General features: G+C 40.1%; 2 protein-coding genes across 2 annotated transcripts in view; one reads left to right on the forward strand and one right to left on the reverse strand.

Annotated features, from left to right (window-relative positions):
* The first annotated feature begins 1,534 nt into the window (after positions 1–1,534).
* Positions 1,535–18,896, forward strand: lonrf1 (LON peptidase N-terminal domain and ring finger 1). Its single transcript, XM_074630029.1, has 12 exons — positions 1,535–2,320; positions 6,916–7,034; positions 8,807–8,929; positions 11,402–11,593; positions 11,712–11,925; positions 12,195–12,300; positions 13,088–13,202; positions 13,318–13,439; positions 13,536–13,694; positions 13,862–14,024; positions 14,517–14,669; positions 17,101–18,896. Exons 1-12 carry the CDS (start codon positions 1,702–1,704, stop codon positions 17,257–17,259), a joined length of 2,244 nt encoding a protein of 747 aa, XP_074486130.1. The 5' UTR covers positions 1,535–1,701; the 3' UTR covers positions 17,260–18,896.
* A 577-nt stretch (positions 18,897–19,473) lies between these two features.
* cabp4 (calcium binding protein 4) overlaps positions 19,474–22,809 on the reverse strand; it is a 30,852-nt gene continuing 27,516 nt past the window's right edge. The window contains exon 9 of the mRNA XM_074630036.1: positions 19,474–20,248. Within this exon, the coding sequence (XP_074486137.1) occupies positions 20,220–20,248 (29 nt within the window). The 3' untranslated portion in view covers positions 19,474–20,219. The remainder of the gene's footprint in view (positions 20,249–22,809) is intronic.

Genomic DNA, 22,809 nt, shown 5'->3' on the forward strand with positions numbered 1-22,809 from the left:
AACAGAGGTGACCCTGTTTGAAGGCTGTTATAGTACTAGTGTCGTTCACATATAAAAACACTAAATTTGTTTTATTTGTTTGTTTATTTAAGGACTAATTCAAGTCAAATTTAGATCAAATCAATTATATTTTTCATAAAGGGAAATTTCATCAAAGTATTTACATCCTTGACCTGTTGGTGGATCATTTAAAAGGTCGGCAGCAGCATCAAGACACCGTTATATTCTTGTACGGTAATTTGCTTTTTGCACTTTCCATTTCCTATTTGACATGATACTAACTTTAGCTTCTGTGTTGTGTAAAGCAGCACAATGGTTATGGGGTCAGCATGACTCCAGGAGATGACAGGTGTTAATGGGAGGTGGCAGACAGTGCAACACATCGTGAAAGCGGATCTGCAGGAAGCGTCTCTTGTGGTTGAACTGGGTTTGGAAGTGAGGATATGATCATGGACTTCTGTTATAAACGGCAGATAATAAATGCTAAAGTTGAAGGACCAATCTGTAATTGTTTTACCTTTACATTATGTACATCCACACATTTCATTGAAGAGTTGGACTTATAAATAGAATAGAATAAAATTGTATTACAGTACACTACAGTAAACAAAGAAAAAATGTATCGAAAGGTAAAAGATGAAAAGTGCCCATGGCCTGGGGGCTTTGAGTGTAATGGTTTAGGAACAAATTAAAGAATTTAAAATTAGACAATATGCAAGGCTCTGTTATTTTACTAACCTTTATCAAGTATGCAATTTATTTTTCCCCCCACTTTGTTTATTAGTTTTCACATTTTAAAAAACACATTTGTATACAAAAGTACAGGAAAAATGTTGTCATTGTTTTTCATTGTTGTTATTCATTGTTAAGGAAACAAACAGACAAACAAAATCAAGTACAATAATATATATATTACTATCATTATTGTTAGTATTATTATTATTATTACTATTATTATTATAATAATATATATATATATATATATATATATATGTGTGTATATATATATACATATATATATATGTATATATTGTTAAGATAATTAAGATAATCCCCATATTAATATAATTTAATATAAATATCACTTTGTTTATTTGTGCAAACATTTGCTAACACAAACAGGAGATGCACAGTAAAGAAAAAAACATGTGTGAAACAGGTGTATAAGTTAGACACAGCAAAGGTAAGATAAAATGAATTATATTGAAAATTGTTACAAAATCCTGATTACACAACCAGATATGAGAGGGGTATTCTGGGTAAGCTTTCTGACAGCTTTCAAAAACGTGTTGATGAATAGGCCCAACAAGGTCGTTTATTATATGTTTTTGATATATATTATATTGTTTTATATATGCCTGTTGCAGGTTATAAAGCAGAGAGGACTCTGTGTCCAACAGGAGGGAACACAGTGTAACCAGCACCTGGCCTCAGTCAGTCAACTTCAATTCACTGCGTCCTTTTCCGGAGTTATGAAACTTTGTAACACAGGTTTTGTAACCGAGCCGCTCTGACCAATCAGGACGCGAGTTAGCTGAACACGTGACCCGGTGTGTGATTTTATGTAACGAACGTGGTGGAGAAAGTCTGTCCACCACCTCCTCCACTATCCACTACACACTGTGAGGCAGCTATAGACATGATTACACACGTTAACAAGACATCTGCATAACACTTTATTATATTTTTAAACGCTATATAATGTCGCTTCAACCGGACGCAGCGGAGGAGAGAAGCAGCGCCTTCTTCATCGCTGCAGAAGAAGAAGAAGAAGAAGAGGAGGAGGACCAGCATCATCAACTTATACTACAAAAAGCCAACGCGTTAGCCTCGGAAGACTGCCTAAAAGAAGCCATTGGGTTGTTCTCAGTGGCTATGCGGTACCGCACTGTGAGACCAGAACAATTAAGCACCTTTGTGGACTGTATCCTGCGAAACTTTAAGAGGAAAACGGACTCAGAGTCGGTTTCAGGCCGGAGTCGTCGCCGGGACGTCGCTGCTGCTTCTGCTGCCGTTGCTGTTGACGACGACGTGTTCGACTGTCCGAACTGTCGCAGCTTCTTAGGCGAACCCGTCACCGCAGCCTGCGGACATTCATACTGTAAAAGGTGTTTACAACGACGGCTGCTCTCCAAGTGTAAGCTGTGCGGTGAAGCGGTGAGCGGAGAGGAGAAAGTGAACGTAACGCTGTGCGGACTGTTAGACAAATGGTTCCCGGAGGAGCTGAAGAAGTCTAAAATGCTGTACGAAGTGGACGAGCTGTGTAGGAGAGGATGCTACCACGAAGCGGTGTCGCTGGCGACAGATGTGATTCAGTGTGGTGAGTAACATGATTAGAAATAGCAGGCTTTGTTTGGAGATATAGTGGACCCTGAAGGTTTTTTATTGGTAGTTCTACTGACCAACATTTAAAAAAAAGCCCATGCACCGTTACTTAATGTGTTGTAATGGTCTGGTTTAGTGATGTGTCGGTCACGAACGAGTCGGTTCTTTGAGCCGGCTCTTTTAATCAGAATCGGAATCACAATCAGAATTGTGTTTATTGCCAGGTGTAAGGGGTATACACTAGGAATTTGCTTTGGTTTTGTTGGTGCAAGTAAGCAGTATAATAACAAAAGAATAGGTAAAAATGTTAGAATAAAATAAGAATACAAAAATTGAAATTCTACCAATATGCAATATACAAAATAAGCTATAAACAAAAAGTGTGACGATTTAAGTGAACGAGAAGAGCCGGCTCCCGTCCGAGAGCTGTTTTTTTTCTTTTTTTTTAATTAATTAATTCAACGCAGAATGATAAGATGATCTTCCCCGCGCCACGAGCACTGAATGTTGTGTTAATGGCGTCCGTCAGGTGATGACAGACAAGGATCATACCATCAAGCAGGGAGGGGGAGGGGTGCGCGGCGCGCTGACGGTCTACAGGTACAGAGCAGGAGGGAGAGGAGGAGAGAAATGGTATGTGTCCACAGGCTCCGTGCTTTCTACGGTCCCCATTCATTGTCTATGTAAGAAGCCGTGCAATGCATTCTGGTAGCGTAGCGTGGTGTCGCGATTCGAGAGACGGAGCGTCACTATGCCCGCTCCTCATTTGCATAAAGTTGAGGGCTAGTCTACTACATGCAAATCACGGGGCGTCCGACGCGACTCGCCGCCTCTCGAAACTCCCTAGAATCTTTTAAAATAAACGTTGTTGATACAAAATAAAGACAGATTCCCCAACTGCATGGCTTATTTCTCGCCTCAAATGTTTTCAGAAACACATTTTACACACTATTTTCGTGAAATAAGAGAAGAAAGCTTCCAAACGAGCCTCCATACTGTTTCCAGTTTGAAAGCTGGGAGCAACAGCAGCCAATGGAAGGAAAGCGTTCGTCCAATAAGGTGGGGACAGCCCGTGTGGACACGTACTGTAACTTTGACTGAATGTTGTGTTAATGGCGTCCGTGCGACCAATCACGTGATGACGGACGAGAATCATACCATCAAGCAGGGAGGGGCTGGGGTGCGTGGCGCGCTGACGGTCTACAGGTGCAGAGCAGGAGGGAGAGGAGGAGAGAAAGAGAGAGGAGTGCGGTGCGCAAATAACAGACAAGATGAGTGACAGTCGAAAATGAAGCAGCATGTAAAATTACTGGTATTCTGGAAATTATAAGGTTTAGTATAATTATATTGAATAATTTAAGTGATATATGTGCACACGTACTAATCATAGGTCAAAACAGCTAAAGCTAAATTTGACTGAATTACAAAAGGCAGAAGTGGTAAAATGAAGAGCCGTTTGGGAGCCGAAAGAGCCGGCTCTTCTTGGTGAGCTGAGCCAAATGATCTGGCTCATTAAAAAGAGCCGGAATTCCCATCACTAGTCTGGTCGGAGCCAGTCAGTCTCCTCCTCCATGAGCTGTCGTGTAAATCTGGTAGGTTGGTCCAGCGTACGAAATTTCCCCATCTGCGCATGCGCAAACGTTGCAAGTTGTATAAGGCAGGTCGTGACACATAGTGGGGCAGCATGCTTTTGTAACTTGCCAAGGACGGCATTTTGTATTTTATAACTGTTATGGCTGTTGCAGTTTCATAAATGTTTTAAATGAGATTGAATGCGTCACTTGTGGGTCAGTTTATGAGGCCGGGTGGGTGAGGCTGGTGGTTCAGTGTCAGCCAGGCAGTGGTGATGTTATGCAATGAGAGAAACTAGGCTACCTCTGGGGCAGATGACATAAAAGTTAACAAATCAGTGATGACGCGGGTTTTTTTGGGATGGAAATCCCAGTAATGGCTTTAATAGCAACAATGGTAACGTCAGTGGTCTAATAGTGCCCTTGAGCAAGGCACTAAAGGCCCCAGCTGTTCCAGCGGAGATGACCTGTAGTTGGAAGCTGGCTGCAGCAATTCCTCGATGAAAAGAGGGTGACTTTTTGTGGTTATCATGGCCCTGCCTTCCAGGGGGATCTCAAGGAACTAGTAATTGAAAACACAAACCATAATGGTGTGATGCATTGTGGGTATGGCTACTGCCTTGCAAGAGAAATACATATTATGTCAGAAACAGATTTGGTACATCTCAATACATAGTATGTCAAATGCACTATGGGGCGCCCATTTGAAGGCACCATTTGTCCCAATTGTATGCATACTGTACGTACAGTATGTACTTTGTAAGAGCAGCTGCAGTACGTATTTAAGAAAAAGATTTGGAACGGAGCCGTAGTCTTTTTTTAACTTAAACCACTGGATTACAAATTCCATCTAACCAGGCAAGAAAGAGCAATGGTGTTTTCCTTATATATAGTCATGTTATGCTATTGTAGTTAGGGGGTTATAAGCTTTAAACGGCATTTTCATTCATCGTTATCATAATGTGGTGATTGGGAGTCCCTATGTGCAACACAGTGTATATTCACGTCTTATCTCCCACACCCTGAAATAAAGAGGTCTGGTAGTCTGACAGTATGTATGTCTGTAAAATAGTTCTGGACTTTCCCCTGGTTTACTGGAGCTTATGGAAACACGCATGGAATCTGGGTCAAGTTATATAACACATATGTAACACACATATGTAACCTTGGATATTGAGTGAAAGACGTAACCTAAAGTGAGACCAATGGAATGCCATACCACAGTTAAGAGATAAACTTTAATTACTCCCCTCCACATTTACCTTGTGTGCTTTTTATTTTTTTATTACTCATAATATTTACTGAAGGAGGACAGATTGTGACTGTGCAAAGGCTGTAAAAACATTACGTTCCTTTGCAAATTTTGGTTACACAATCCTGCATTGTGTAACCCAGACTTCCAAAAAGCCCTGGTAGCTGAATGGCTTAAGTGCATGCCACATATCCGCGATATCTATGCTGATGTGTCCACTGATTCTGCCCTGGGACCTTTGATGCGTGTCATCCCCCCCCCCCCCCCCCCCCCTCCTCTCTCCACTTATTTCCTGTCTGCCTTTTCTGTCCAATAAAGGTGAGAAGTAATTGAAAGAAAAAAAGCAGTAATACATGCTATTTAAAGGTCAAATGAGGGTAACTGGTGTGGCACTTTCTGTCACTTGACATTGGGTGAAGGATGCCCACTGTGGCAGTAATAATTAGAGTCGTACCACCTGCTTCTGACAGCGCTGGTCCTCAATGCTGCAGGCAGCCTGAGAAGCAGGACAGAAACGGGCCGTACTCATAGAGCTTACTTGTACAAATAGTTGCTCCTAGTGACGAAATTTGAAGAATATTCTCAGAATTATGAAGTCCTGCTAAAGCTGAAAGTTATTCACAAAGCATCTTAAGAGAGCTCCTAGGGTGAAAAACTGTTAGGAATAAGAAGGAGGACTTTCTAAAAGGCTTAAGAGTTTCTTAAGCTGAGGAGAAAAGTGGCATAAAGAGGTAGGAGAAATATATTCTCCAAATGCTGACTGACAGTGAGTTAAAGAAATAGATATATATATAATAGAATATATGTAAGCAAATAACAACTATCAGTATGTGAATAGGCTACTGCACAAGCCTGTGATTTGTAGGCTCCTTTTAAAGTATGGCTGTCAATTTATTCAACACAGAGATGTTCATTACATAAAATAGTATTCATAATTGTCTTAGTAGAAATTACATTTTTGCATATACTGCTATTTCCTCTTTTAAAAAGTCATAAAATGTCCTTTAATTAGAGGTTTTCTTTTTTGTTTTATGCTTTTATTCATTAATTTATTCTTAAAAATTGTATTCATTGTCTTTTATTTATGTTTCTATTTCTTGACCGCATTGATTTTATGTCTGTGAAGCACTTAAACCACGTAAACCTCAGGGCTGCCCCCTCTTAGTCGATTAGTCGACTTATCGGTCGTTTTGGTCTTAGTCGACTAAGAATTCTTTAGTCGATTAGTCATTTTTTTATGCTTTTTCATGCTGAATGACTTCTTTCCAAGAAACGTATGAGCACATCTCTGCTAAATACAAGATTTAGAGTGGTGCTTTTGTGAGATTCTTTGAGGAGTAACTCAGTTTTACAGCTCTGTCGATTAAGTCAACTAATCGATTAGTCGACAAAATCGGATGAGTGTTGATCGACTAAGAATTTCTTTGGTGGATGTGAGGAAAGCCCTAGTAATAGAGACATATTACCACCTGCTTTTTGACAGTGTCGGTCGTCAGTGCTGCAGACAACCTGAGAAACGGGACAGAAACGTCACAATATTCAGGTGTGCTTGCTACCCATGCGAGTTGAAAAGGATGTAGGTTTGCTCATTAAATTATAGACAATTTGATGAGTCAGTATAATTTTACTTGTGTATTAAGTAACCCATGATTGAATGATATGTTTAAACTAATGCTGTGCTTTCCAATATTTTAAGTTAAATACTCAAATAAAAACCTTTTCTTGTAGCAAAATTTTAAAAAAAAGTCTTCCTTATGTCTCCTGCAGATCCAGAGATGACAGAGGTGGCGCGACTGTCTCGGGCAGAGGCGTACATGGCTCTCAAACTGTACCGTCTGGCTCTGGAGGACACAGAGTTCAGTCCCTTGTCCAGCTGCTCTGCTGAAGTAGGTCACTCACTGATACTGCACTCATTTGTTATCCCATGCTACAGAAATGTTATTTTAAATCTCCTCTATTAGACATATCGTTGTGCCTTTTATGATGAGAGGATAATCAGCGTGAGATATGACACCATATTAAACAGCAGGTATTTTGTTGGTGCTGTAAGGATGTTGGCATCACCAGGTTGTGTGTACGTATGCTCTCACACCATGATCTCATCTCATCTTATCTCTCTCTTTTCACATAGGGCAGGTCTAGATCGTACTCTTTAATTTACTTACTAGAGTCTGGCATGTGTTCAATCTGCCAGTCAGTCTCTTCTGATATGTCGGTCAGCAGGTCATTACTAAGAAAAGGGTTATTTTAAGGTTTCCACCAACAAAGCCACAGATCGGGGGCACCCGTGTCAGTCACGTTATTGGATTATAGTTACAAGTTAATTGTAAGTCACTTTACAGACGTCAGATTTTAAAGGGGAACACCACCTGAATTAAGAATTCCAATATGTTGTTTCCATGGCCGACGAAAGTTCAATCAATATTTGTGAACATGAGCTACTCTCTCTCAAAGCCAGGAACCAGAGAAGGAAGTCTTAGAGTGGGAGACTGATTTTATGGACCCACAGGATGTTTGTTTTATTTTTTATACCTAAATAAGCTTTATTCTATTGTAATGTTGTCAGTTGTGAAACAGAAAATGTTCCCATATTCTCAAAAGATTCCCCTGGGTGCTCTCAGTGTCAACTATAACTCCCAAGTTGATCGTCTGTGGAGCAGCTCCACACTTAATACCAGATGACATCACAAATCTGAGATTTAGCACTCCAGTTTTTGGATTAGGAGTTGTTCATGTTCACTAATATTTTTTGGACTGTCTTACATTATTGGAATAACATGTATGAAATTTGAAAATGGGCGTAGTTCCCCTTTAAAAGTTCATTTTGGATACGTGTCTTTGAAGTTGAATTTATTGAATCATAGTCTAATTTCTTAGTGGTGACTTTGTTTGTTTGTTTGTTTGTTTGTTTGTTTACAAGGCATATTTTTAACAACCTCCTGCTATTTTTAGTATTGTATAAAAGGCCTTCTCATAGGCTAAAGAAGTTACAAAAGTGTATCATGAGGTTTTCTAGACCACAACTGAGAATGCAACGATTAAGGTCAAAGCCGTTTATTTAATCAGTAACAGGAGACCAAATGTCTGGGTGGAAGTTAAGGAATTTCTCTTATCTGTGGTGCAAAGTACGTTATGTAAAAGAACTTGCGTATTTCATATTGATTTATTTAATTTAGACAAAACTGCCACTCTTGTTTGTATATAAGAATAATGTGTTCTGTCTGGCTGTTTTTAAAACAGTTCAGCCTGATTTTGAATTTTGTGTTCTTAAAATGCAGGTAAAGCATGAACACCTTTTAGCAAGAGCAAAGTTGTTAGAGGTTTAAAGATGGACTGGCGTTAGGGATGTCACGGTGAGGACATTTTCCCACCGGTTAATACATTTGTGACAACACCGGTGTTACCGATTACACTGGAAATTTTACAAGAAAAGATGAAGATCAATATCTGTAGAGCGCTTACTTTGATCTTTACCGTCGGATGGCTGTGTGTCTGGCCTCTCCGGCCACCGTGTAACACTGGTAACACCGACTACCGCGGCAAGCCTATCTGGTATTTGTGTACACCGCAGTTAAAGGGACTAAGCATGAGAGTGAATACACAGTGTAAACATAAATGCTGCTACAGAAGTATAATTTCTCTCTTTCCGTCCTTCCAGGCTTTGTTTAGGAAAGCTATGGTGCTACATGAGATGGGCCAAGTGGACGAGTCTCTCCAAGTCTTCCTCCAATGCCTGGCTGTAGACGAGGACTTCCCCTGTGCTAAAAGACAAGTGGAAAAGGTGAGAGAATTTAAGCGTTATGATTAGTCTGCTGACAATGTGGGAAGAGAAAAAGACAAAATATTAGACATCCTAAAGTGTCAGTCAGTTGAGTCACACTTTAAGTACACACTCAATACACTGTAAGCTAAAGATTTAAGTAAAACTTGTACCATTGCTTTAAGGAACCTCGGTACATGAGTGTCGTAACTGTTTGATTGGATAGCCAGGAACGTAGAGCTCAACCATGATTATCTTTACTGCACAAACCCATTTGTTCTGTTTTAATAGCTAGCATCTGCTGTTATACTACATTGACTTAATGGAACATATCGTCATGGCATGGATCTTAAAATCCCGCTCGAGCTTTACGACTAAATAAACAGTTTAACCGAAAACAATGTAGAGATGCTGTGTTTTATAGGCATCCTGATGACGGTACCCCTTATATAACTGTGTTTTGTCCTCTATGCATAGAAAATGTGTCTGGAATGTGCTGACAGATTATTTACAGAGGTCGGTCATATTATTCTGCTGATCCGTATTGATTTCAGTCAGTCGGAGCATTTGTCACTTTTAACAGTTTATAGACAAAGTCAAAATGTTTACTTCCACTTCTTCATCCACAAAGTTTGTCCCTTCATTCTGATGATGAGATAAAACTTTATTTTGTCCTGAGGGAAATTCCTGTGCAGCAGTTGCAAAGGCATAATGACAGAGGAAAAAGATGAGGTCGTTATATATCAATAAGGAATATCAACGTTTTCCTCAGAGATATTATACAATTATGAAAAAAAACTCTATAGTACTAAACTTACAGTGTCAACAACGTCAACAAACACGTCACAACTCGTGAACTGGAGTAGGGGTGTAAGAAAATACACGAGTATTGCAATACTCTGTTGTGCGATACTGTATCCATTCTCCAAATCACGTTGTCAATTTTTAATTAACCTCTTAAAAATCCGACGACCCACCATCGCACCCGTCTGCTATTCGATCTTTCGGAGGTTGTACCGAGTTACCGAAGTTACGCAAATTTTTGGCAAGGAAAAACTTGCATGGCCATTTTCAGAAGGGTCCCTTGACCTCTGACGTCATATATCTGAATGACAATGGTCTCTATGGATACACATGAGCCTCCCCATTACAGACACGACCACTTTATGATAATCCCATGCAGTTTGTACCACATGAGGAGAGCGTTCACATGGACTCTTCTCGTGAACACGGTAAACACGGCCCTATTTGAAGGCACCATAAGTCTCAGTCGGTCATGGAATTGCGTAAGTTGTTAGTGGGTCGGGATCTTGTGACTCCGTCTGTAATGACATTAGTGCCACTTAATAGACTGACCACAACATTGTGGTTACGTAAGTTCCACGCAGTCGACTCATGCATGCAGTACTACATACATTTTCAGAATAAAGTGACAGTTTGTTGCCATTTTATGATGAAACTATTTTCAGTTGCTGTTATTGCTGCTCAAGTTTTGTGTAATCATCTCTGAATCATCATTGTATAAGGAAACATACATAATCACATTAGTCATCTCATACCAGTTTTCACTTGGTATAAAGTGTGTGAAATTGACAAGGGTTGCTGGTTATATTAACATCTTGTCTGAATTCCTTCTGATCCTGAAAGAGACACTGTTCAGGCTAGACATCGCTCTACATCAGCGTGCATCAATAGCATGTCAAATTAAGTTTGTGTAGCCTGTAATCACATTTAAATAGTCTCAAAGGTCTTCCCAAAACCCACATAATGAAAACAGCAAATTATTGCAATTGAAAATGACAGCCTGCATCCTTGTTGCCCTCACGAAGAGATGACAAGGCATCTAAATGATGCTGAGCATATGGTTACACATTAGTTGTAAAAAGATTAAGATGCTAAAACTAAAAACCCAACTTTATCACTCTTACACAAGTTAGCAGGAAAATAATGCAAATATAAAGGAAGGGGATACTTATGTTTAAAATGGCTGAACTGGGAGGAATGGTTAATGGTCTCTGCTACTGGGTCATATACACTGAGGTCAAACGGAGGTCACTCTGATATCTATTCTGAACATAGAAAAAGGCCACTCTCACTGTACATTATCATAACCAAGTTTGCTCTTGGTCTTGGTTATGAAATTGGATTTACAGTATTGTGTAATTATATCTTTTGTCAATAACCTCTTTGTGCATAGAGGACAAAACGTGTGTATTTCCGTCACCACACACTGCATGGGTCGAGCCTTGAAAAAACGTAAAAACTTGTTGTTTAAACACAATTTCAAGCATTTAATTTCCCCCCTAATCCAGGCAAATTCAAAATAACTAAAATTTAGATTTTTTTTTGCATTTTCTTTTTATTTATTTAACCTTTATTTAACCAGGAAATCCCTTGAGATTTAATCTCTTTTACAAGGGAGACCTGAGCCAACACAATTTCTCTGCCTCTCAGTGCGAAGACTTGGCTGACAAACTGAGTGCTTTTTTACAGATCCTGTGTGACTTGCTCTCCCCCGCTGATGAGAATGTCAAGGTCGGCCTGAGGGAAACAACACAGAGCACGTCACCTCACTTGCGAAGTAAAACCCTCGTGGCCGATGCCCAAGCTCAACCACAGAGCCCGATCCAAAGACAACACCAGGTCCGCGCCGCCTCGGCACACCACCATCTGGACAGCCAGGAGGTACTAGCAGACTGAGTCATGATATCATATTGTTCATCAATGAATTGCCTCAATGCTTGTGTCGCCACGTGTTTATGAGGATCTATAATCATCTTCTTACTTGTTTGGCATTATTCAGAAACGATTGGAAAGCCTGGAGCGGCCCGGTCTGAGCAGAGCTCATTCGCTACGGATGCATGGCTCTAATTGTGGCGAGGAAGGGCTGAAGAGAGTTTTCTCTGCTCCTCAGCTGGGCGACGAGGACAAGGGTGGCGTGCTGAAGAGGAAGTTGTCAGTGTCCGACACAGAACACTGCGTTGTGAACAGTGGAAGTAACAAGCTTAAAAGACAAGGTCAGTGGCCAATCCCACCATTGTATTGCTTTCTGTTCTTCCTTATGTATTATATTTTAATTTCCAAATCAAATCTCTTCTGTTTCCATCTTACATAAGAACTTATAGAACATATCTACAATGGTGCATAAAAATAAGCTTATTTGGGAACTTAAATACAGACTTTTTGAAGGAATGATGTACGATGGGTTGGGTATACATTTTAAGCACCATAATTATGTCAGAAAGAATTCATTTTGAAATGCCGTCTTCCCTCTGGTTGACTTTAGGTGTGGGGAAAGGCTCCAAACAAAAGGCTGCCAAAGTTAAAATCTGCAGAATTGTTCCTAAAGACCTGATGGACCCCAATGACCTGGAGTGCTCTCTCTGCATGAGGTACGGTCACACACTAAATGTACACATTTACAATGCAGTTTGTACTAGGGATGTCACGATACCAGAAACGTAATAGTCGATACCAATACCAGTGAAATTCCATGATTCTCAATACCACAGTAAAAAACAAAAGTAAAACGATAAATCCCATGTACTTCAACATTCACTCCTTTATCACTGTTGGCATACTGTTTTTTGTTAGGAAGATATACTGGTCATAATTTCCTCTCTATTATCTATTTCATATTGCTGTGAAAACATCTCCTTCAGACAACTGTATTTATTCAAGTTTCTCCCCAAAAACTACATTTTACAAGATTACATTTGAACACATCATGATAATGTTAGAATTCACCTTTGCCCAATTGTCATTTTTACTGAATAGAGCCTGAATGTATCATGATATAAATGAATAGCGCCTCCCGTTAATGTTAGTGGTGCAGATCTGTGCTGCTTCAAGGCTGCTAACAGCTAACATTACCAGCTCTGGTCCTGCCGATCTCAACACAGATTTGTTGTTCACAATGTAGCATTATCATGGAAAAAATAGGGTGGGTCAATAGTGAGTTTACTGCGTCCTTAACATATTTTCTATCTATCTCGACGACGGGAGGCTCTTAGTTTCGAGCCCTGCCGGTACATATGGTACTGTAGAAAAACGAGTACCGTCACGTTTTCAGAATTTTGCCATCGACTTGGTCCCGAAGTATTGGTTCTCGTGCCATCCCATGTTTGTACACAGGTTTCAGAATCAACACTGATTGTTGCATCTCTGTGATGAATACAGGTTGTTCCATGAGCCTGTGACGACACCATGTGGCCACACCTTCTGCAAAAACTGTTTGGAACGCTGCTTGGACCATACGCCTCAGTGTCCCCTCTGTAAAGAGAGCCTGAAAGAGGTGAGAGACTAGTCTTTAAATGTATTGAATCTGGATATTTATCTTATTGTGTTAAGTGAAATATGTGTTCCTTGCTTCCTGTTTTAATCATCAACTCATATCCTGCTGTCTCCAGTATCTAGCATGTCGGAAGTACATGGTGACGACTGTCTTGGAAATGCTGATCAAACAGTATTTGAGTCAGGAGTATGCAGAGAGGACTAAAACTCATCTGGAGGAGACCAGAGAGCTCTCTGAGTAAGTATTACTGTCTCAGGCCTTTTTGATTTCAATGTTCATCATCAGATGTTTCAAAGGGTCTAAAATGTTCTCTACTTCTCTTCCTCTGTGCAGCCTGACGAAGAATGTGCCTATCTTTGTGTGTACCATGGCCTACCCCACCGTGCCTTGCCCCCTGCATGTCTTCGAGCCACGTTACCGCCTCATGATTCGCCGCTGCATGGACGCGGGCACGCAGCAGTTTGGGATGTGTATTAATGACCCCCAGAAAGGGTAAGCATGCAAGCACATGGTTTTGTATGAACTACAATATTAGAGGACCTTTTAAAACCAGACATCTAGATAAGAGATTCCCTTTAGGACATCAGAGGAACAACTGCAAACTGCCAAAACTCAATTGTCTAAATAAACCAAAAACTAAATTGTGTTCTTCCCTGCAGGTTTGTAGATTACGGCTGCATCCTGACCATCAGGAGTGTCCATTTCCTCCCTGATGGACGGTCAGTAGTGGACACCATTGGAGGAAAACGCTTCCGGGTCCTGTCCAGAGGAAAGAAGGATGGTTACAGCACTGCTGACATTGAGCACTTGGGCGACAACAGGGTAAGAAGAACCACAATAATTATCATTTGAATGATATTATCGACAGTATGTTGTGCTTTTATAATCATACAATCCGTGTTTTCAATTATGAAACCACCTTTCAAGTCTATAGGAGTTGATTTTTGGGCGGGGTGTCACTTTAAGTGGATTTGTTTTTGACATAGAGTTATCATTCATTGCCAATTCCTTTTAAATGAAAGTATTTTCAAAAAAACTCTTCAAAGCCTTAAAGAGTGAACTCCCAAACTTTTCTCTGCTTTTCTTAAACTCTTGGAGGTCTTGTCGTGCAAACTACCATCACGAAGGGTTTAATTTTTCACGTAGTACAAACGTAATGAAATATTCAGTGCGCAACATGTCTCTAGTCATAACAAATTTACTCTACTAACAGAAGGTAAGCCCAGGTGATGGGGGCATACACTGAGGAAAAGGAAGATGGCTCACTGCTGTGTCTAAACAAACAAATAACCAGAATTCATTCTTTCCTGTCAGGTGGAGGATAGTGAGGAGCTGGAGAAACTACAAGATCTGCATGACGCAGTGTACGAGCAAGCCCGCGTCTGGTTCCAGGACCTCAAGATCCACTTCCACAACCAGATCCTGCAGCACTTTGGACCAATGCCTGAACGAGAAGCTGACATCCAGGTAAACACCCAGCACAGTGTCCCTCTACTTCCATCTGTACATATGTACCTATTCCTTTACCTAGTTTATGTAAGGACTATATTGTGAACTGATTCCTAAAGGAGTTTAATCTTCCAACTACACATCAAATATCGATGTAGAGTCATTTCTGCACTAGACTGTAGACGCCGGAGTCAGAGCCAGAGTATCAGGCTAAAGGTATTAGCCAACAATATTCCCACTGATCTTTGAGGTTGTTTAACGGAACAGTGTGTAACATTTAGGGGAATCTATTGACCGAAATGGAATATAATAATATTAATAAATATGTTTTCATTAGTGTATAATCACCTGAAAATAAGAATTGTGTTTTCGTTGCCTTAGAATGAGACCTTCATATCTACATAGGGAGCGGGTCCTCTTCAGGGAGTCCACCATGTTGCTCTGCCATGTTTCTACAGTAGCCCAGAACAGACAAACCAAACTCTGGCTCTAGAGAGAGACTTTCACTTTTCTACGTTACCCGAAGGCCACCGTAGTTAGGGCGTACTTCAAATACAGTGGTCTCCTTGCATTTACTGTCTTATTTTATCACACAAACGTAGCTGATACATTGGAGGGGTTGAAATGTAGGCTGCCATTGGACTTATTAAAATGAGTAATTAGAACTAGTAAACTGGAAAATTATAAATTGTGCATAATTAAACTTCTCCTGAGGTGTTGGCTTTCCAGAATAGGAACTAATAGGAATTATTTATGGTGTTAGTGACTTAGGAGTTTTTTATAGTTTGTAATTTATGAAAATACTCAGCAGCAGTGAGTTTTGCAGCACGTCACAGCTCAGCAGACGGTGATGCAGAGTCCTTTAAGAACAAGAAGTCATTTGTTTAACTGCGTACCTCCAGTGCATGTGGATGTCACAATTTATTAAGTAACCAGATGATCAAAGGAACACCAATCAATACATCATATTATCATTTATTATTATTCTCAGAACAAGTATCAGCTGAGCTCTAGCAGTCATTTTCTTCAAAACACTGCAGGGGGTTGTAAAGTTTTTATTACCTCATCTGACAACGCAGATTCTTAGTCTGAAACTGGATCAACTCATGACACACTTGCCTTTTGGGGAAACCCACATTACCATGGATTCACCTGCTTTAGAGGTCTTAATACCGGAACATAGTTGTTGTGTGTGCTCAGCTCTGGCTCGTAGCCTGCAGCGCTGAAAGGGATTACGGGTCCGCTCTTAGGACAACCACGAGGCGGAGTCCATTGACAATATAGGCTAAAGAGCTTTATGGGTGCTTCATACCTAATCCCACCGGCCCTGTTGCGTCAGAAGAGTGCCATGAAGAGAATCCGCGTGCACACACACTAGAAGAGGAAAGCATCGACCATGATTTTTGGTGTTGATTAATTTCGGAACATGTTTGTTCAAGGGAACAAGAAAAGCAATTATTTGGCTAATGGCCAGTGTTAAATGTAAAATGTAGCACAGACGTAGTAAGCACCATTCACTTCCACCTTAAGAAGTGTTAAGCACATTTTGGCTCAGACTTTTTTCAGCTGTAATTCTGACGCAGGCATCCATTCCTCTGGCAGATAACCCTAAAAGGTCATTTATGTTTTAACTAGGGCTGTCAATCAATTAAAATATTTAATCACGATTAATCACATATTTTTTACCTGATCAAACACCTTAAAGGAGATTTGTCAAGTATTTAATAATCAACATGGGAGTGTACAAATATGCTTACTTTATGCTAATGCATGTATACATTTATTATGGGAAATCAATTAACAACATAAAACAATGACAAATATTGTCCAGAAACCCAAATTTAGCATAAAAGTATGCTCAAATCATAACATGGCAAACTGCAGCCCAACAGGCAACAACAGCTGTCACTGTGTCAGTGTGCTGACTTGACTATGACTTGCCCCAAACTGCATGTGATTATCATAAAGTGGGCATGTCTGTAAAGGGGAGACTCGTGGGTACCCATAGAACCCATTTTCATTCACATATCTTGAGGTCAGAGTTCAAGGGACCCCTTTGAAAATGGCAATGATAGTTTTTCCTCGCCAAAATTTAGTGTAAGTATGGAGCGTTATTTAGCCTCTTTCATGACAAGCTATGCCATGGTTGGTACCAATGGATTCCTTATGTTTTCTAGATTCATCTGATACCAGTACCGTCACTCTAGCTTTAAAACTGAGTCCTCTACAACCTCAAAATCGCTAGTTGCATTAATGCGACATTACTCTTCTATATGTTTACATAGCAAATAGTTGTTTGCGGCTATATTAATGCTCTGAATTTCACATTTAGCACATTTAAATCCATGTTTATAGTTTTTGTTTAATAAATTGTATTAACAAGAATGTAGCGGCACAAAACTCTCTGAATGACACATAAAGGTCTAACACTATTCCTCCTCTCTTGTAGGCCACCCCTAATGGTCCGGCGTGCTGCTGGTGGCTCCTGGCTGTTCTGCCTATCGACCCACGGTACCAGCTGTCTGTCCTCTCCATGACCAGCCTCAAAGAACGCCTGGTGAAGATCCAGCACATCCTCACGTATCTGCAGAGCATCCCCAACAACTAGGGCTTCCTCTTTCTTCATCACCACAAACATCCTTTGGACTTTGAAATGACATTCAAGCAAACCCTGTACCAACATCTCGCCAACTTTTGTTTCCACGGCCATCTGACCCTTCAGCTTTTCTTTTCTTTTTTCATAACGACAAGACCCCTCGTTTTACAGTTCTTCATATAAAGCAAAGTTGAAACCTCCTTAAACTGTGGATCAGTGAAACCAGAGATTTGGCCAGACCACCTCAGGGATACTTCCACTGACGCACATAATCTGTTTCTGAATGATTTGCAAAATATGACGGCAACTACTATCATCTGTTATGGTTCTGAATGCTGTTCATTTGCATAAGAACGTCACTGAATGCCCCTTGGCTGATGTTTTGTTGATGCTGTCGAAGGCAACAACAGAGAGAAGTAGCCTTTATCTAACAATCACCCCTGAGCATACCTTCCTTAAGGATAGTACTTAATAGAGCTGAGGTGAAGAGAGTATTATAGTATCATCTCTGGTGAGACCAGTGAAAAGGACGTTTTTTTTGTTTTGTCTGCTGGCTGTAAGATTTCTGTTAATATGGAGGAGCGGTGAGGCGATTCTGTGGAACTAAATCCTAAATGCTGAAAGTCCAAAAAAAAGTGTGGTTTAGATGAACCATTGAGAGATTTGAGCAAAACCAAGTGCAACTAAAAGCTGGCATACGTGTACCAAGCACTCATGAAAGTATTAATCTTTATCTTCCAAGCATCACATTTTCTTCTTACTCACTTCCTCCACATGCTTACCATGCAAAAACTTCCATCGCTGCATCTTAGTCGTGGCAAAGCACCCTCCTGTTGAAAGAATGAGGCGATCTGTGTTTCTTCCCATCGTTGACTTTCTTCCGAGTTGTCACGCAAAGATCGGCAAGTTTATCCCTCCTAACATCAGGTCGGTGGCCCTGCAATCTCATCTATGCTTTTTGAAAAGCTTTTCTTCCTTTCACAGCTAACCTTAAGCCGTATGCACTATCTTCCAAAATGTTTGTTTGTTATGGACCTTTGGAGTGCGAGGATTGAGTGATTCAGTGGTTCTGTTCATGTATTATTTGTCTCTCCTCTAAACCAAAAGATGAAGCTACCCCTTACATTAATTTAAACTTAATTAATTTATAAGTAAGAATATATTTATACGCTCTGCCCATGTGTTTGTATGAGAAATTCTAAGGGGGTATTGCAATATTATGACAAATCAAAACAAGACATAAACGGCACGTATACATCTAAGGGGTTAGCATCATTCGTCATTCAAAGCTGCTCTTTGTGTACTTGTGAGAGTCGAGAGGACGGTACCTGCAGTGCTTCAGTCGGGACTGCGTTTGCCTTACACCATTTTGCATTGTGATTTGAATTACACGATGCGTTGGCTTGGTTACCATTCCTTTTTTGCCATAGTGTGAAGTATGTTTTAATTGTATTTTTTTTTTTCCCCTCTAAGTTAGTTTAAGCCACCATTTGTTCACAGTGTGTATACAAAATTCTTAAAGAAAATTCAAGTCAAGGCTGTTGTATGTAAATCATCTGTAAAAAGGCTTTTTGGACAGATCTTGCTTTTTGGTCAGATGTTTAAGTTATCGATTTTCAATAATAAATGCACTTCTTTTTTCAACTTCAGCCTCAGTGTCCACTGTTTGACCAGTTTGATAGAAGACGCTGAGCAATCTGTAGCAACATAATGGAGCTTTTACCTCATTTTAAAGCCCCCCAAACATTAGCTTCGAATCAAGTGTATTAAGTATTTTTCAATAAAATATAATATTCATGACTATATACAGTGTATATATATATATATATATATATATATATATATACCACTGTCAGATTAAGCCCAATTAAAATGTTACTGAATTCTGATTGGTGCATTGTAGCATGTGACATCACCTTTTTCTAACAAAGCCCCGCCCACTTCAAATCTGTTAACGGAGCATAGAGAAGAAAATAAAACACAAACCTCTAATTAATGTGAAATAAAAAAAATTGTTTTGGCAGAGAATAGTGAGTTCATGTTTGACTCCATCACACAGAGTAAGAATTAGTTGATAAAAAACATATTTTTTAGGGCCTTTAACCCATTTATGTACCTGATACATTTAGCTTTAATACAGTCCTCCATGAACTTGAAGTTAAAATGTAATCAGCCGTGGTGGAATGTAACTAAGTACATTTACTCAAGTACCATACTGAAGAATAATTTTAACATACTTGTACTTTATTTGAGTATTTCCATTTATCCTTCTACTCCACTACAACTCAGAGGGAAATATTGTACTTTTTACTGCAGTACATTTATTTGACATTTATTTTTTTACACATATAAACATGATATTCTGCTATGATATGATGCAGTATTATACTATAAAATAAAATATACTACTAAAATTGGCTCCACATTGACAACATCATACAGCTCTTGCATGAATTTTTTAGGGATAAAAACAGAATAGCATAATATTCTATAAAAAAATATATAATACTTTAATTCTTTTATTTACCATTTTACATTTGGCTGATAATACTTCTGCACTTTAACTTTTGTAACATTATTAATCCAGGACTTTTACTTTTAATTTAGCGTTTTTGGACTAAGGCATTTGTACTTTTACTTAAGTGAAGGATCTGAGTACTTCCTCCAACACTAGTTATCACTTGGTAAAGAAAAATAATGTAGTTTCAGACCTGGAGAGTCTGTAACCTTTCTAACCACAAGGGGGCGACAATGCAGCATTGTTGTTACATACAGTTAAGTGTTACATAACTCACCCTTTACCCTCTGCACTTACTCAACTTTTATCATGCAAAAATGAACAGATCTCTTTGACTCAACTATGTTTTTACAATTTCAAATGATGTCAGAGTAAAATAATCACAACAGCAGGAAGAAGACAGTGTTCATGAGTTAACTCCAGTGTTGTGTGCTCTATCTTCATCCATCAGAGGTCACCGTGCAGAAAGCATCATAACGAACTCTGCAGAGGGAGACAGAGACAGCAGCAGATCCACCGATAAGGACTAATGAAACTCTAATATCATAAAGGGGACAGCATGAGATGCAGCTACATCATTTTCAGCCATCATGTACTGGAAACTAACAGCAACATGGTGTGATGTAATGACAAAATGCCTCCATTATCACAGAGTTAATGAAAAACTGAAGCAGTGACGGCGTGATATATCAAAGGAAAGAAGGATACAGGAGCATTTTAGTGGAAAATTTAAATACAGTTTATTTTTTTTCTGCTGCTGAAGCAAAAGGACAGATTTTTCTGGACAGGCATTAAACCCAGGCCTAGATTTAAAAGGATATCAACTCCAATACTGACAGTTTCTGTTCATCTCTTAATCGGTAATCACCACTTGTTTCAGCTCCCTGTGGCCATTGTTGCAGATTCACTTGTCAATCACGACAGCTATTGATGTGTCCTGTCAATGAAAGCTAGCTGCAGACAGCTTGAGGCAGGTTTCACTAAATCAATCCAGTCAATCATGTCCTCCATTTCCCATTGTCCTCCTGAAGCGCTTTGCTCTGAAAGACTTCTGATTGTAGGTGTGAATCTATCGATTGACTGAGTACTAAAGCTTAATTCCAGATTAACCCACTAACATTATCTCTCGAGGTACTCCTCTAACCATTTTCTATAAAAAGAAGTAAACCGAGCGGAACAGCCGCAGACACTCGAGTCTGACCTGGACATAGAGAACGATCTTCTCACCGCTGCTTGTTTTCTGCTCATGTGTGGCCGAGTTGGACGGATCAAACGCTGCCCTGGGGGCTAATTGATGATAATGAGCAGCACCTGCTTATTGATCCCTTCTGGGACTGACACGCCTATTCATATGTTCCCGATAATTGTAATTGATTGGATTGCTGAGACAAGACAAACCGGACCAAACACCTCTGAGCCCTTTGTGTGCTGCAGCCTAATCGCATACATGTGTTGTTGATGGCACATGTGCACATCGGTGTGATTGTAATTGTTTGTGTGTGTGTCCCGTTGTGTTGTTTATTTGCTTTGCGAGGTAAAATATGGTAATTGAATTTCTGCAAAGTCCTTGAGCTGTCCAAGTGTGTGTTCTTTGTGTGGCATGTGACAGGTGACCAGGCGTGTGCATTGATTGGCTTAATGCACTCCTGATTAGATTGGATTGGCCCTTGCAGCTACCCCACCTTGACTCAACCATCCCTCCTTTCCCATCTCACCCTTTTCCTGCCTGATTTCAGACTCATTTTCTCCTTCAGGTCTCCTTCACCCTCGACCCATTCCAACGAGATTCATTGACCCCTCTGCTTCGTCCTCCCTAGTTCGCTCCAGCAGGTACCAACCTTTTTTTGTCTTGTACTTGCACAGCCCCGTCAGATGTAAACCACATCCATCTTGTTCCAAATGTGATATGAATGGATTATATACTGGATGTTTCTGTACTGAATTTATGCTAGAATGGCTACTGGATTAACAGAAAGATGGATGTTACAATCATTTATCCATTATTTTAACTAACTACTCCATTAGGCCTACTTTAATTAAACTATCCATTGCCATTAACTATCTATTCCAACCATCTATTGATTACTTTTAATTATTTTTTACTGCTTGCTTGCTAATTCACACACTCAACTGACTCGTGGTACATGTCCACAGGATCCGTCATGTCCATGCTTCCCATTTTATTGTCTATGTAAGCAGCCGTGCAATGCATGCTGGTAGCGCAGCGTTGCGTTTCGAGAGACGGACCGTCAAGTTGACTGCTCATCATTTGCATAAAGTCAAGATGAGGTCTAGGCTACTTTATGCATATCCAGTGCAACTCCCGAAAACTTTTAAACTAACAGTTGTCAATCTAAAATGAAGACAGATTCAGCAACTATGAGCAAAAATTTCTAAACGAGGCGCCATGTTGGTTCCGTTTTGAAAGCTGGGAGCAGCAGCCCCACGAGTGTATGCGTTCATCCAATCAGGTGCCTGGTTTCTAGTGCCTAATGGTAGCCCATCAAGCGACCAATGCTGGGAAGCGATGTGGCCCCTCGTGTCCAAAAAACCATCCCTGTGGACACGTACCATCAGGAAGGGTTGCTGGTTATTTTAAAGGCATAATGAGAAAGATTTGTCGGTTGCGGTTTGTAAACACAATATTCAAAATTGGCCCCTCCTCATCAGCTCAGCGAGGGTTACGGTGCTCGCCAACCCCAGATTCACTCTCGTTTTGGAATGAGATTTGTCCGCTTGGTGTAACCTCGCTATATCACCCCGCCATTTTGGTAGCTTCCTCTTAGATAGATAGATAGATAGTAACTTTATTGATCCCGAGGGAAATTCAAGAATGCATGCATTTAGGATGCGTGCTTACGATCTGGCACCTGCTCGCTACGTTTTTATCGTTTTAATAGAGGTTGATGCCAAGAAACGTCCTGAACACAGCAAAATGAAAAGAAAAGAGAAAATCCAGGCAGAGGGCACGACTCTGCACATACAGACACCGCCACACACTTCTAGAGGGTCATAAGTGATGATTGAGAGGTATTGTCTTTGTA

Source organism: Sebastes fasciatus, chromosome 3 (assembly GCF_043250625.1).
Source record: "Sebastes fasciatus isolate fSebFas1 chromosome 3, fSebFas1.pri, whole genome shotgun sequence".
NCBI classification, from domain to species: domain Eukaryota; kingdom Metazoa; phylum Chordata; class Actinopteri; order Perciformes; family Sebastidae; genus Sebastes; species Sebastes fasciatus.